General features: G+C 38.0%; 1 protein-coding gene across 1 annotated transcript; it reads right to left on the bottom strand.

The window, feature by feature from the left end:
* Positions 1-3,823: 3,823 nt before the first annotated feature.
* Positions 3,824-12,166, bottom strand: LOC149844071 (tryptophan synthase beta chain 1-like). The gene is made up of 7 exons (XM_090001028.1): positions 12,104-12,166; positions 11,586-11,640; positions 10,867-11,138; positions 8,915-9,265; positions 6,462-6,895; positions 4,633-4,727; positions 3,824-4,008 (listed from the first exon to the last, which is right to left on the bottom strand). Exons 1-7 carry the CDS (start codon positions 12,164-12,166, stop codon positions 3,824-3,826), a joined length of 1,455 nt encoding a protein of 484 aa, XP_089857154.1.
* Positions 12,167-14,203: the final 2,037 nt, after the last annotated feature.

Here is a 14,203-nt window from a genome sequence, read left to right as displayed (position 1 = left end):
AATGTCTTTGGGGTTGACTCTTGCGCTTCTAGGGTCGACTCTTATGCATTTTCATGTTCTGGTTAGCCCGAAGGTCGACTCTTGCAGAATAGGGGTCGAGTCCTCCAAGCATGTTTTGTCTAGTATTGTTGTGAGGCAAAAGAGTCAACACTTTTGTGTTTGAGTGGACTCATTCTAAAAAAGAATCGACTTTTTGTGTAAGAGTTGACTCCTGTAAACGAGTCAACTCCTACATAAAAAAGTTGACTCTTAAAATAAGAGAGTCAACTCTTTTATGTTGTTTATAGTACAGTTAGCCTGAGGGTCAACTTCTGAGTCAAAAGAGTCGACTCCTGGGTATTGTTTAGACTCAATTTAGCTTAGAGTCGTCTCTTGTGCTTGGGAGAGTCGTCTCTTGTGCTTGGGAGAGTAAACTAATGGATTTTGTAATAAATATGTAGAATATATGCGATTTGTTTATTGTTATGCTTGGGTTTTGGTGGAACCATCCCAAAACATTTGTACATTGGTTGGTTGGACTAATGGTGTCGTATCTTTGATCTGCACTCATATTTTTCATGGATTTACAATTTAATTGTGTTTTATCAAATATTTCCTTAAGTTATGTTTTAAGAACAAATGAATATGTTTTCATAGTTATTGGAAAAAAATGCATATGCAAATCTCTATCATTTTATATTGCATAAAGTATTCACAAACTGATTTTCTGTAATAGTTTTATGAATTAAAATTTCTTAGTTTTTTCTTGTTTCCAATATGTTTATAAATATGATTTTGTACATGTAAGATAAATAAAAATTTTTGTAGCTCGTTCATATTACCAAGTATGTTTGAAAATCTGGTTTTGTGACAAATACATGCATTGAAATTCTGTTTTAATTACATGACTGTTTTCAAAAATATTTTATCTGAAATCTAGATTGTTTTTTTTAAGAACCCATGTTTTAAAGATAATTTTTTTTTAAACTTAATGTACATCAGATTTTCGTACGAGAATGGATGGTTGAGCATGTTTCTTGGTTTTATATGCTTCTAGTTGTGTTGATGTTTTGTCATTTTGGTAAAAGTTATACTGAAAATAATATGTATGTGTTTGAGAATGAATTTTATGTTTGAAAGCTTGTTAGATATAAATCTTGGGTTTGAATATGCATATGTGGTAGCTTGAGTAACCCAAGTTCATATCTATGTTATCATTGCTTAAAATTTGTACTAAGTATATTATTGTTATGGATAACATTCGTGAAATTGTTCATAGTATGATTGAAATGCAGTTGGATGGATTGAAACCACCGTTAGGTGGAGTTTTGCAGCTCATTTAGGAGTTTTGTTGAGCTACCAAATTCTGCAAAAGGTAAGAGTCAACCCCTGTTGTTTTACAGATAGTGGGCAAGCTCAAGGGTCAACCCCTGTTATCGAAGAGTCAACTCTTGTAGTGATCTTGGGTGAACCCTGTTCCTGTGAGGGTCGACGCCTATTGTTTTGTGTTTTGCTTGTGGAAGACTTGAGGGTTGATTCCTATTCCTGAGGCCGGCTCTTGAGTTGTGTTTGTTGACTCTTGCTTTTGTAAGATGACTCCTAGTTCTAAGAGGATCGACTCAAGGATACCAAATGTACGCTTTTGTTTGATGTTTTGACTGAGTTTTTTTAAATAAAAACCTATATTTTTAGCTTGATGGTTTGATGAAAATTGGGTGATTAAAAAAAGGCCCTGGTGTTGACCCTGATTCGAGGGAGCTCACCCCTACTTTCTAAAGGTCAACCCTTAAGAACCCAGATTCAACACTTGAGATTTGAGAGTTGACCCTTTTTTAACATGCCTCTGTTAAGAAAGAGTCAACTCTTGAGGTTGTTGAGTCGACTCCTTCTGAACAAAATATTCTCCTGTTAAAAAAGAGTTGACCCCTAGCTAAGGAGAGTTGACTCTTGAGTTGACTAGGTCGACTCTTTTGCATATGTATGCATGATTGTGATGGTTTGAGCTTAGGTAAAGGCTATTTAGCTTGATTTTTGAATTGATCAACCCTGGTACAGGTTGGTAGATTGGTTGTATTTATGGGTTGATTTCATCAATTTGTTTTCGGTAGCCAAGGAGATGCCCAAATCATATTGAGATGCATAGTATGATGTATATGAATGAGATTGTGATCTTTAATTTAGATTTATATATTGTATGATTTCCATATGATTGAGTATGATACAAAGTGATTTAGATGTGAGTATGATTCATTGAATATGTATATGTATATATATAAACATGTATGTACTTAAGGTTGAACATCATGCATACATGTAATTATTAGAAGATAGGGGTTTTGATCGCATATTATGTACATGTACTGATTTTGATTATAGCACTAGGTTGAGTAGCACGTTCACATGATAGATGCTTGTACAAGCATGGGTCTAAATTGACTATGCATGGGTTATGGGTTTCATAAATATTGTTTTATGAAATTACCCTAGTAGCTTGTTTTAGATCTTGAGAGACAAATCACCCAAGTATGAGTCTATTGCATATGGCAGTGTGAGTTGGAGTTGAACATGATGATGTTTGGGGCATCAAGGTGACCCCAAGTATGTAACTAAGAGTTTGCACAATAAATTGATAATCTTATAAGTTAAAGCACTTATTGTAATTTGTTGGGCAAGACAATGAGAACTAAGTCTTATTCCTGTTGAGACATGTTGTTTGTCTCACTCCTGCTTAGGTTTTCTTTTTCAGATACTCTCGGGCAAGTGGCGTTGGTGACAATATATACTGAGGACCACAAATATCTTTGGAGTTGATTTAAAGACTCTTCTATTCTTTAGACCGCTTTTGTTATTTTGGGACACTATTAGGTATTATGGGACTTGTCCTTTTTGCATGTTTGAGTCTATTTCTATTATTCTCTGATGTGAACAGTTTTATAAAAATATATACTTGTAGTTGACCTAAGTTTTTGTATGTAAAATTTTGAAATACATTAATAAAACATTTTAAATTCTGTTATTTTTAAATGTGAATAAAATTCTTGTTAATTAGGATCTAAATAAACCTTTCTAGAAATAGTTCTTCCACTATATTCTCTTTTAAATTAAGGACTTCCACATGTTTTGAATTATGACAATTTGTAAATGAATATTTGTAATTCATGAGATTTTGTAAATAGGCAATATATTGATGAACTTTCCTTTAAATGAAAAAAAAAATAATTAGTTGGTTTTGAATCTTGAGTTTAGTACAAAGCTAAGAATGCTTTATTTTGAAATCAATTTTTGAAAACAAAGTTTCCTTCCACCGTGTGTTTTCAATACCCCTTTTTAAATATTATTAAAAAAAAGGGTCAAATTTTGAAGCTTTCACTATATATATATATATATATATATATATATATATATATATATATATATATATATATATATATATATATATATATATTATGGGTTGCAAAAACCCTGCAATAACTATGAGAATGGAGCTTGCCGAGAACGCGATTCTGATGATCTCCATTTCCGAAAATAGGATTTTGTGAGACAAACATGTGCTCCTATAGTGCTTATAGATATTTATATGCTTGTTTGCATAATGTAGTCCTGAGGAAGAACAAAGACAAAGAAAATGTTGATTGTATGAACACGCAATCATTTAGTATGCTGCAAGACAAAAAAAAAATTACCCTTGTACAGTTCTATTAAATCCAATATATGATCCACTAAATCCAAAAAAATCTCATGAAACTTCAATTCACATGGTTTTGATTCTCATGATATTTATTTTCACATTTGTAAAGAGCAACCAAACATACCCAAATAGTTATTAGATAACTTCTAACTGTCTTCATTTTGATTTGCATGCGATTTGATCTAGGAGCATATGAACATCCTTATCTCCTCGTCCACTGAGATTGATGACCACCCTTGTGCCACGTGGCAGTGTGGGACAAAGTTTCTCTAGGAAGGCTAAGGCATGTGATGCCTCCAATGCAGGAATGATGCCCTCCAATGAGCATAACCTCTGGAATGCTGCACCAACATACAAACAAGCATAATTTGTAAGTCACTTTCTTTTGAAGGATGATTGGCGGTGACAGGAATATGAAATAGTTCATGAACTCCAATATTTCTCTCTGCTACAAAATAGTTCATGAACTTGGATGCATTTTTCGTGATTCCAGACATAGTCAACAATGAAAAAATTAATTTTTCATATTTTCTTAGGTGTTAAAGAATAAGGCATTTTGAGTTTGCACATCATCCCACCAAAAGAGTGATGCAGTTGGATGGGTTTCTACAAGGATGTTTAGGCCCCGTTTGATTATGCAAGAAAAACTTTTTGAAGGAAAGTTTTGGCAAAATGGGTGTGACATTTGGGAAAATTTTTCTCTAAAAAAGTGGTATGCTTGAACAAGTTTTATCCACCCTTTTAAGAGAAAAAATGTCTAATGAAGTGACATCTGACTTTTTTTTTTGGATTTGTTTCATGCCCTTTCCTGTAAAAGAAGCCTTCCTTGGGCTTATTTTGTAATAGACTGAAACAAACACCTCCATGAGAAATATGTGGTTGGTCGACATAATAAATGCAAAAACAATCAACTTTCCTATCAAAATTGGTTTACTGCTCCACGCCCTTTTAGGATCTTGTCTTACCATCCAATGCCTCTTGATCAGTGGCTGAGTAATACTCAACGCGCCTTATGTCCTTGAGGAAGCTAAGCTGCGGTCCAACTCCAGGGTACTCCAACCTAACAACAGTGAAAGAATCATATGGTTAACTTTGGAGGCACTCACCAAGGAGGTGGTAGGAGCAGCTAATGCACACCGCCTTGTGTTGGGAAGATGTTCAAAACCCAATGGCATAGTTGTATAACGAGTAGGGGTCTGCCTAACCCGAGATTGCCTTTCAAAAAAAAAAAAAACTTTGGAGTCACTCTTTGAAATCTAAGTGAAATGGTGCAAGTTTAGGATTTAAAAAAAAAAGGTAAAAAAGAATGAAAATTGATTTTATTTCTTAATTCTGACACGTGCGGGGGCTACCAGAAATCAGTAAATCCTGGCAAAGCACTCAATCTATCAGCATGGAGATGCAGATTCCAATCTTAGGTGTCAAAGGTTGGGATATGACCCGATCTCCACTTGTAGCTGATCTGGTTGGGTCACGGTTTTGGTAGCAAAGGAAGGGGTCCATTCAACTATCCAGGTTGGGCCCATGAGAAGCCATTATCAAATGGAGAGAGAGAGAGAGAGAGAGAGAGAGAGAGAGAGAGAGAGAGAGAGAGAGAGAGAGCTCGTTTCAAAACTATACCTTTCAAAAGAGAGAGAGAGAGCTCGTTTCAAAACTGTACCTTTCAATTCATTTACTTTTTGGGTGTCCAATAATAGTGAAAAACATGCACGTTTAACTCACCATCTAAACCATGCCATTGAAAATGGTTGAACAGTTTATAAAAATCAGTAAATGAGTAGGTACTCACCTTATATCAGTAATGATAAGGTGCTCTCAGTGCATATTTAATGGCTTAAAAAAAGAGTAAATGAAAGAAAAAGAGACACTAAATTTAATATTTTGCATTATTAAGGGTCCCCAAACATTAAAATGAGGGCGGAATTCAAAGTTGAAAACTCACTCATTTTTATTTTGTCACTTGAAACCATGCATGATGCAGATCATTCATCTGCACACACACACATATATATATATATATATATATATGGACATGAAATAGGTGTAAATGAGTAGCATCAATGCATAGAATGAATGGATGATGAATAAGAATGTGTGACACATTCATATGGCATGCATCCATGTCTATGATCTCACATATTTTTGCTTTATGTACAATAATTGCCCTTGTTCTTTCTCTAGTTGATATTTGTATATTGATGACATGGACACATGGATGGACGATCACCATGATGCATGGTTTAAAGTCATGGCCAGATGTGGCAAAATAAAATGAGTGAGAGAGACTTTTCATTGATCATTCAAAACCTTTACTCCACCAGCTGCCATGCCACCCTCATTTAATTTTTGGGGACTGTTAATAATGCAAAACCATTTAATTTATATTAAAGACCATTCAAATTTCATAATCTAAACCGTTAGATTAGATACAATCCAACAGTTTAGTTGAGGGAGTAGGTGCCCCAAGAGCACCCTATCATATATATATAAGGTCGAACCAGCGCATGCTGCTGATCTCACACGCGATCAGCGCTGTGCGTTGTATGTGCACTTTTGGCACATTTAAGGGCAATCTTGGACCGCCCTTAATTGTCATAAAATCAAATAAGATATGAATCTAGTTCCACCTGGGTCCGATCCAAACCCAACCCGCTGACACCCTTAGCCCCAACAATGATAAAGCAACAACTCCATGCACCAGCAGGATTCGATCCTGGATCTTCAGCTTGACACAGGTACCCTCTGACCACATGGGTAACCAAATTAAATGGAACCAAGTCATTTATCAACTTACCCAACACCAATTGAGTGGGGATCAACAATTTGCCCATAATCATCCTGCAGGAGGTAACTCATGGACCCATGATAAACCCCAATCTCTCCCCTAGTCAGTGTAGCAGAATGCCTTCCACTTCCCAACCCCAAACCTGCTGCCTCCACTCCTATGAGCCTCACATCTTGGTCACCCAAGAACTCATCAAACAGCCCCATTGCATTTGATCCACTGCCCACACAAGCAACAAGAACATCTGGCTTTCCATTCCACTTCTCCATTGCTTGCCTCCTTACCTCCTTCCCAATGACTGATTGAAAGTGCCTTACAATTGATGGACATGGGTGGGGCCCAACTAGTGACCCTGACAGATAAAAACTGGTCTCTAGATTGGATGCCCAATCTCTGATTGCTTGTGATGTTGCGTCTTTGAAATTGCCCTCAATACTCTTCACCTGTATAAACAAACAAATTGGCTCTCATCATCATGAAGATATTTGCAAAGATATTCCCCTAAGCAAAAGTTTTTTCTTTTCTTTTCAAGGCAAGCCGGAGACCCACCAGTTACTGTTTAATGTACTACTGGGTTTTTCAACAGACAACGTTACACCACAAGGAGACTGACAGCTCCTACAAATCAAGGTTCCACCGCAAGGAGACGTGCACCGAAAGTCCACTAGCAAAAGTTGGTTGCAAGAACAGTAGAGGAGGCCATGGTTGTCGTTAGGGGTGGACAAGAGGCCATGGGATTAAAACACTGATCAGGTGCAATATGATTGCACCCATATTTGTCCATTAAGCACCATATCAGACTCCGTCTTGGGGATAGGGCCTGTCAGTTGTGGGGTCCAAGTAGGGGTGGCAATCGGGTCATGTCGGCGGGTCAGCATACCTCAACACGAACCTGACCCGTTTATTAAATGGGTCAGCTGTGGCAAACATGAACCTGACCCATTTATTAAACGGGTAACTCAACATGACACGGTTAACCCGTTTAATAAACAGGTCTTGTCGACACGACCCGATTACACGACACGGCGACCCGTTTATTAAAGGGGTCAACCCGATAACATAGACACGATAACCGACCTAGCACAAAAAAAAATACATATTATACATAAAATAAATAAAAAAACAATAAAATTTCTGATAAATTCTTAACAACACAAAAATTCAATAAAAAAACTGATTTGCGAAACAATAACCCATAGAATGAAACAATCCGCTAGGAAAACCAGAACCGTGGCTACAAAAATCACTTTTGATCCGAAGAAATTAAAAGAAACATCCAGAAACAAGATCAAATCTTTTCTTGTCAATAATAGGGAAACTACAAAATCTGAGTCATCTGACCCTAACTAAGATAGAAACCAACGATCTTAACACATATTCACAAGGGAAAATAAAATGAAATCACAAGGAAATCTAATTTCTCACTGGAAGAACCATCATATCAACGCATTTGGAGACGTAAAAAACAAACAAACATGGAAACCAAAATGGATCGTTTCGTCAACAAAAAGATAAAAAAAAACCATATGATGTCGATGAAAATGCCCTTTGAGAACCCTCAAACTCTGAATTTAGAAGGAACTCTTAAGAACCACAATCAGCAGGAGAACGAAAAGAGAACGAATGCTAGAGGGGGGAGAGGAAGGGCTTTTTAAAGCTTCTGCCTTTTCTTAAAGGAGCAGAAGATTCTGGAGACGCAGACGCCAAACTACCTTCAAATCCCGTTGATTGCGTTTATGGCGCCGGACCCGAACCCCATTTCGTGTAAACAGGTTGACCCGCCCGCCTAACCCGTTTATTAAATGGGTCAGCCGGGTTGGCGGGTTGGCATACCCCTAACACGAACCTGACCCATTTAATAAACGGGTTAGGTGGGTCGACCCATTTATTAAATGGGTTAGTTTAAGCCAAACCCGAACCCACCTAAGAGGCGGGTTGGGGGGTCGGGTCAGGTTTTGCCACCCCTAGGTCCAAGGCCTGATGGAGGGCAACCAAATACTTAATGCACAAATATTTGTGGAATCATCATGCATATTGCACCCTATCCGGACTCAAGCCAGGCTGGGCTAAGCGCAACTTTAAATGGGCATGGTGGCAAACAACTATTGACCAAAAAGTAAACAATACAGAAAATGGTATGATTTCTAGTGTGTGTGTGTGTATCTATATATATATATATATATATATATATATATATATATATATATATATATATATATATATATATATATATATATATATATATATTGGATACTTGGATCGTGAAATTTGAATGTAAAAAATGGTATTTGGAGCCTCAACAATTTAGGAAAATTGTAGGCAGTTGATTTTTAAAACCTTATGAAAATCTATCCATGCAACATAATCAAATCTTCTAAGAACTGCTTCCTATAAAAACAAGCATACAAGATGCTTAAATGAGGTCAATGTGGAAAGCAACTCAAAAGAAAAGGAGCAAGTACCTCTGCACCAAGAGCCTTCATCTCAAAAAGGTTGTGAGACTGCCTTTCCATGTCCCTGGTGCCCATGTACACAGTGCACTGCATGCCCAGCCTACTGCATGCGGCCGCAGTTGCTACTCCGTGCTGCCCTGCACCGGTCGCTGCCACAATGCAGTTGTACCCAAGCCAATTGGCGATCAACGCTTGGCCAACGGCGTTGTTGATCTTGTGTGCACCAGTGTGGCTCAAGTCTTCCCTCTTCAGATATATCTCCACTTCATCAGCTTGCTTGTAGTAGTCTGTCAACCTCTGGGCATAGTATAGAGGTGTCTCTCTCCCTGCATAGTCCCTTATCAGTGCTTGTAGCTCCATCTGTATCAAGTGTATTAATGTGACTATGTTAATTTAGTTAACTATTTTTTTTTTATAATCCAAACGAAAAACATCGTCAACCACACATTGGCTGGCCTCCTGTTGGTAAAGCCCTTGAGGTCGCCCTACCCACCAGAGAGTACACCCAGTTTCGACCTTACGTCAAGGGACACCTCCTGTGGGTTTTGAACTTGTGATGCCCCGTCAACTTGGTGACATTCACAATTGGCCCCTACCAGATGAGCGAGGCTTTTTTGGGCATATTAAGTTAATTAACTAGTAAGCATATAATCACCAAAATGTGACGACATGAAATCATGTATTCATAAGTAGGGAGTAGTACTAAAAACAGGTTATCAACACCAATATCCACATCCCTGTATGCATATTCTTTTTAAAGGAGGGCAATAGCCATAAGCTAGTTATAGTTGCCCACATATAGGTGGGGCACAATTTTATTTACTTGTTGGTACTTATAAATAAATAACTAAATAAATAAAAACAACTAATAAATGTCTAACAAAATTGAGAAAGAAATGTGTAATGGATGGCATTAGGTTGATCGCTAACGTTCTACAATTAAACATTTTGCTTTTTTATAGCTTTTTACCTATGTCACACGGACTCTTCTAATAGGACTCCTCATCCCTGTTCCACCAGCACTCAGGTGGGTGCGACACTTAACACAGCTTCCTTCGTGTTAGGTGAAGTCAACCGTCCATTTCTATCCAAAACTAGATTCAATGAACCCTAATCAAGTTCATTTTTATCTATATTATATATATAAATACATAAATGCACACAAATACACGTAGTGTAAAAGTTATATATATCCGCCCCGCACCCCTTCACCCAAGTTTTTTTTTTAAGTGTTGCATCGCTGCATCCGCACCTATGTGACATAGCTTTTTACTGTAAAAAAAAGTCTTTTATAGTTTTTAGAGAGAGAGAGAGAGAGAGAGAGAGAGAGAGAGAGAGAGGTGTCTTGCCAATGATCTATGTAAAGTGCTAACTCTTTATTTTTACAAAAAAATACAAAATTAATTATCGTGTAACACACTTTTTTTCTTCTTTTTTCTGAAAAAAAGAGTTACAAATATCCACACAAATATATAAATATTCCATTACAAGAGCACATGGAAAAGAAGTCATCTAAGAAAAAGTCATGAAGAATATTTTTTTTTTTACCTCCATTGTTTCTTTGATGACCTCGTAACCAAAACAATTGTTTGGCGGTGGTCATGTGCAATCCTAAGGCGTCCAAACCAATCAAATTAGTGTTGGCAAAAACAAAAAATCTTGAAGAACACACTCCATGGCACACACACGATTCTTTTAATATAATATATAAAAACATAAAAAAATGTAAAAATTAAAAACAGAATATTGTGATTGTCCAAGAATACGTGATATTTTAAAAATTATCATGATTTTAGCAGGACTAATAATTTTCACATATATTACTATAAAATCACAATGTTTCCAAAATATTGCCCACATGTTTGTGACTATGATCACATCCCATGAGCTTAGCCAATTTCTTCTTTTAGATTGTCATCAATGCATGCCTTAATGATTCAAGTAGGAGCATGATGAATAACCTGGAATCTTGAATCCTTGATTATCTCGTTGAAAGCCTCCTCTAGCTTTCTAAGTGGAGTGATTAACGTCTCCGGCACGAACTGTCCACCGTAATGACCGAAATCGCCGCCGGAAGCCTTCCCTTCAACCCTCTCCATAGCCATTTCTCCACTTGCCAAGGGAGTGCTAGCATGGACAAGATGCAGACCTCTACCTTTGAAGATACCAACTCTCTTTGAGGTCATAATGGACGGACTATGCTTGAACCTTTGATCATATGTAGCATTTGTTGCTGCCAGAGAACTCATATTTGATGAAACATTTGAGATGATTCTTACTGTTTCCATGGAGAGAGAGAGAGATGCCCTTGAACTACTCTAAGGTTGAAGATTCACTTGCTGTGGTTGAAAGTTTATAGGGTTTTGGGTGAGCTGCATTTTTCACGTGCTGTGGTTGAAAGCAGCAACCCAGTAAGAGTTGTCAAGCTCATGCAATAATGGGGATTTTATTTAGGAGGGTAAGATTATGTTTGCTAAATTAGTCTAAATCGGACAAGTGACATTCAAAGAAATGGGGGAGCCAAGAAGATTTACAATTGACGTTTAGTTTTTTTTTTCCTTGAGAATTACCGTCATTGTCACGAGGGGCTTCCCATGGTTTACTGGGATGGCTATGTAGACTTGCTGAGTGGTGGCTCTCAGTCACCCTTATCTGGATATTAGTGGTAGCTCTCACTCACCTTCAATCACTTTACACCATTTGTGAAACACCAACGGTGAGTGGTTGAAATAGCACTACAAGAAAAACTTTAATTAGTGACCGAAATTTACGATGAAAATAATTTATCATAAATTTATGACAAATTAGCTAGAGAAAACCAGCTGTCCCTAAAATTAAAATTAGTTTTGGAATTAGCAACGAAAAAATTTTGTCGCTAATTAGCGACAAATTTTTTTTTTCTCAAACTCCGTCGCAAGTTCGCAATGGATGATCGACAGAATTTTTCCGTCGCTACTCTATTGCTAATTGGCGACAGATTATGAGATAATTTTTTTATCGCTAATTTTCTCCGTAAAACCCTAATGTGAGCTCCTTTCTTTCCCTTTCTTTTTCATTCTTCGCACGCGGTCGCCTCTCGTCGCCCACCGACCAAGTTCTTTCTTTCCGTAGCCTGCCGCTCGAGTAACTTCTTCCCTTACTCCGTCTCTCTCATTGTTGTGTGCCACCACCGACCACCGACCCCGAACCCTCACTCACCTTCCCAGAAACCTCTCTCCTTCCGTCGATCATCATGTGCCACCGCCGACCACCAACCGCCATGTGCCACCGCCGACCACTGACCGTCGTGTTACTTCTTCCCTCACTCCATCTCTCTCGTCGTTGTGTGCCACCGTTGATCACCAACCCCAAACCCTCACTCACCTTCCCCAAACCCTCTCTCCTTCTGTCGATCACCGTGTGCCACCGTCGACCACCATAAAACCCTCACTCACCTTCACCTCTCTGGGTAACCTCTCACCCCCTCTCTCTTTCTCCTGTATCTTCTTCTTCTACTACTACTTCTTCTTCTCCTTCTTCTTCTCCTTTTGTTTCTTTTCTGTTGACCGACAGGGGCCTATCGTTCTTCCCTGCCGGCAAACCATGGCCAGCTCGCAAGGGCTAAAGCCCATGTCAGTTTTTCTGATAGGTCGGCAGGGTATACACCCCCTGCCGCCTGTGAAAAATTTTTCAACAGGGGCTTTGGGCCCCTGCCTCATTTTTCTTGGTTTTGAGGGAGGGGCTCAGCCCCTTCTCGTTTCTCCTTCTTCGTAAGGGAGGGACCAAGACCCCCTCCTTGTTGCTTGAGTTACGAGGGAGGGGTTCAGCCCCTCCCCCGTACCTTCTTTATTTTTATTCAGTCAGCAGAGGGAGGAGCCCCATGTCCTTGGTTCTTTCAGTCGGCAGGGTGTGGAGACCCTCTACCCCCTATCCACTTTGTTCCTTCAGCCGGCTGTTGCCTTTTCTCATCGGGCAGGGCATGGCGAAGCTCACTGCATGTGTCTTTGTCTTTGGCCAACAGTCTTTGTCATTGCAGGTGCATAGCAGAGCAAAATGTGTGATGCTTAATGCTAAGTTAAAATATCATGTGAAAAGAAAGAAGAAAAATGCAAATGCAAAAGCATGCAAATCGAGTAGATACCCGTGGTGAGTAAGTGATGAAAGCACATCACATGTTATTTACTTTCTTGGATGCAACACTTTCATGCTCACATACTCACTTAGTTGTGGATATCTAAGATTGTTTTGCTTGAGTTCGGATTTCATGCTAGGCATGGTAGTAGTTAGCGAGATATTAGAGTGTGTTTGTTGTAAATACATGTCTAATATTGCTGTGATATAAATGATTGAATGTATTGCAATGAATGATGTGACTGTGTGCATGCTTGCATGAAGTTATTTTTTATTTGATTATGCATTCCATGTGAAATTGTATCATGAAAACATGCTTAAATTGAATGTATCGCGTTTGTAAATGTAATTTTATCTTTATAAATATCTTTGTGATCTGTATAGATATGATGTGATGGTGTTATACACAAAAATATTAAATTATCAATGCATGCATATTAGTTCATGGAATTGCATTTTATGTTAAACATGTTTGTAGTAGAGAGGGAAAGAAAATTTGTACATTAACTGAAACAAAAAAATTGTTCACCAACAATCACTAAACAAGAATTTCTAACAGATTTGTAAATCACATAGCATTCTTATGATTCTCTTTTAACTAGTTTGGATAATATCTGTAACATCATAGGACAAAATGGTTGCAAACTATGAAAGAATATATCATAGGATAGTTGATAATGAGGTATCGCTTGAATATATGGATGGTTTTGACAGTTTTATTGAACTTTCAATGACAAGTGTCAGTACCGTGGATCCCACAGGTCGAATCAGGTGCCCCTGCACGATGTGTAAGAACAATCAATTTGTAGAACCTCATGGCGTTAGACATCACCTATACAGGAAGGGTTTTGTGAGTGATTATCAGAATTGGACGCTTCATAGTGAAGAATTTTGGAATAGTTTTGATACATGGGTGGATGTAGTGCACGATAATCCAAATATAGATTTGATATTTTTATATCGTAGGACCAGAACTGGGTTCTGCTATGAGTCCTAGTGATGTACCAACTGGAGTAGAGAAAGAAGCAGCAAACGATGCAGCTAGTAGATTTTATGACTTACTTAGAGATGTTGATGAGCCACTTTGGAATGGTTGCGAGAGTCACATTATCTTGTCTGCAGTTCTTCAACTACTGAATTTGAAGTCAGAGTATAATTTGAGTCAATTATGTTTTGACTGTTTGTGCT

Source organism: Nuphar pumila, chromosome 3, assembly GCF_984573655.1.
Source record: "Nuphar pumila chromosome 3, dmNupPumi1.hap1.1, whole genome shotgun sequence".
NCBI classification, from domain to species: Eukaryota; Viridiplantae; Streptophyta; class Magnoliopsida; order Nymphaeales; family Nymphaeaceae; genus Nuphar; species Nuphar pumila.
Note: the sequence above shows the minus strand (reverse complement) of the source record. Positions and strands in the feature narration are given on the sequence as shown.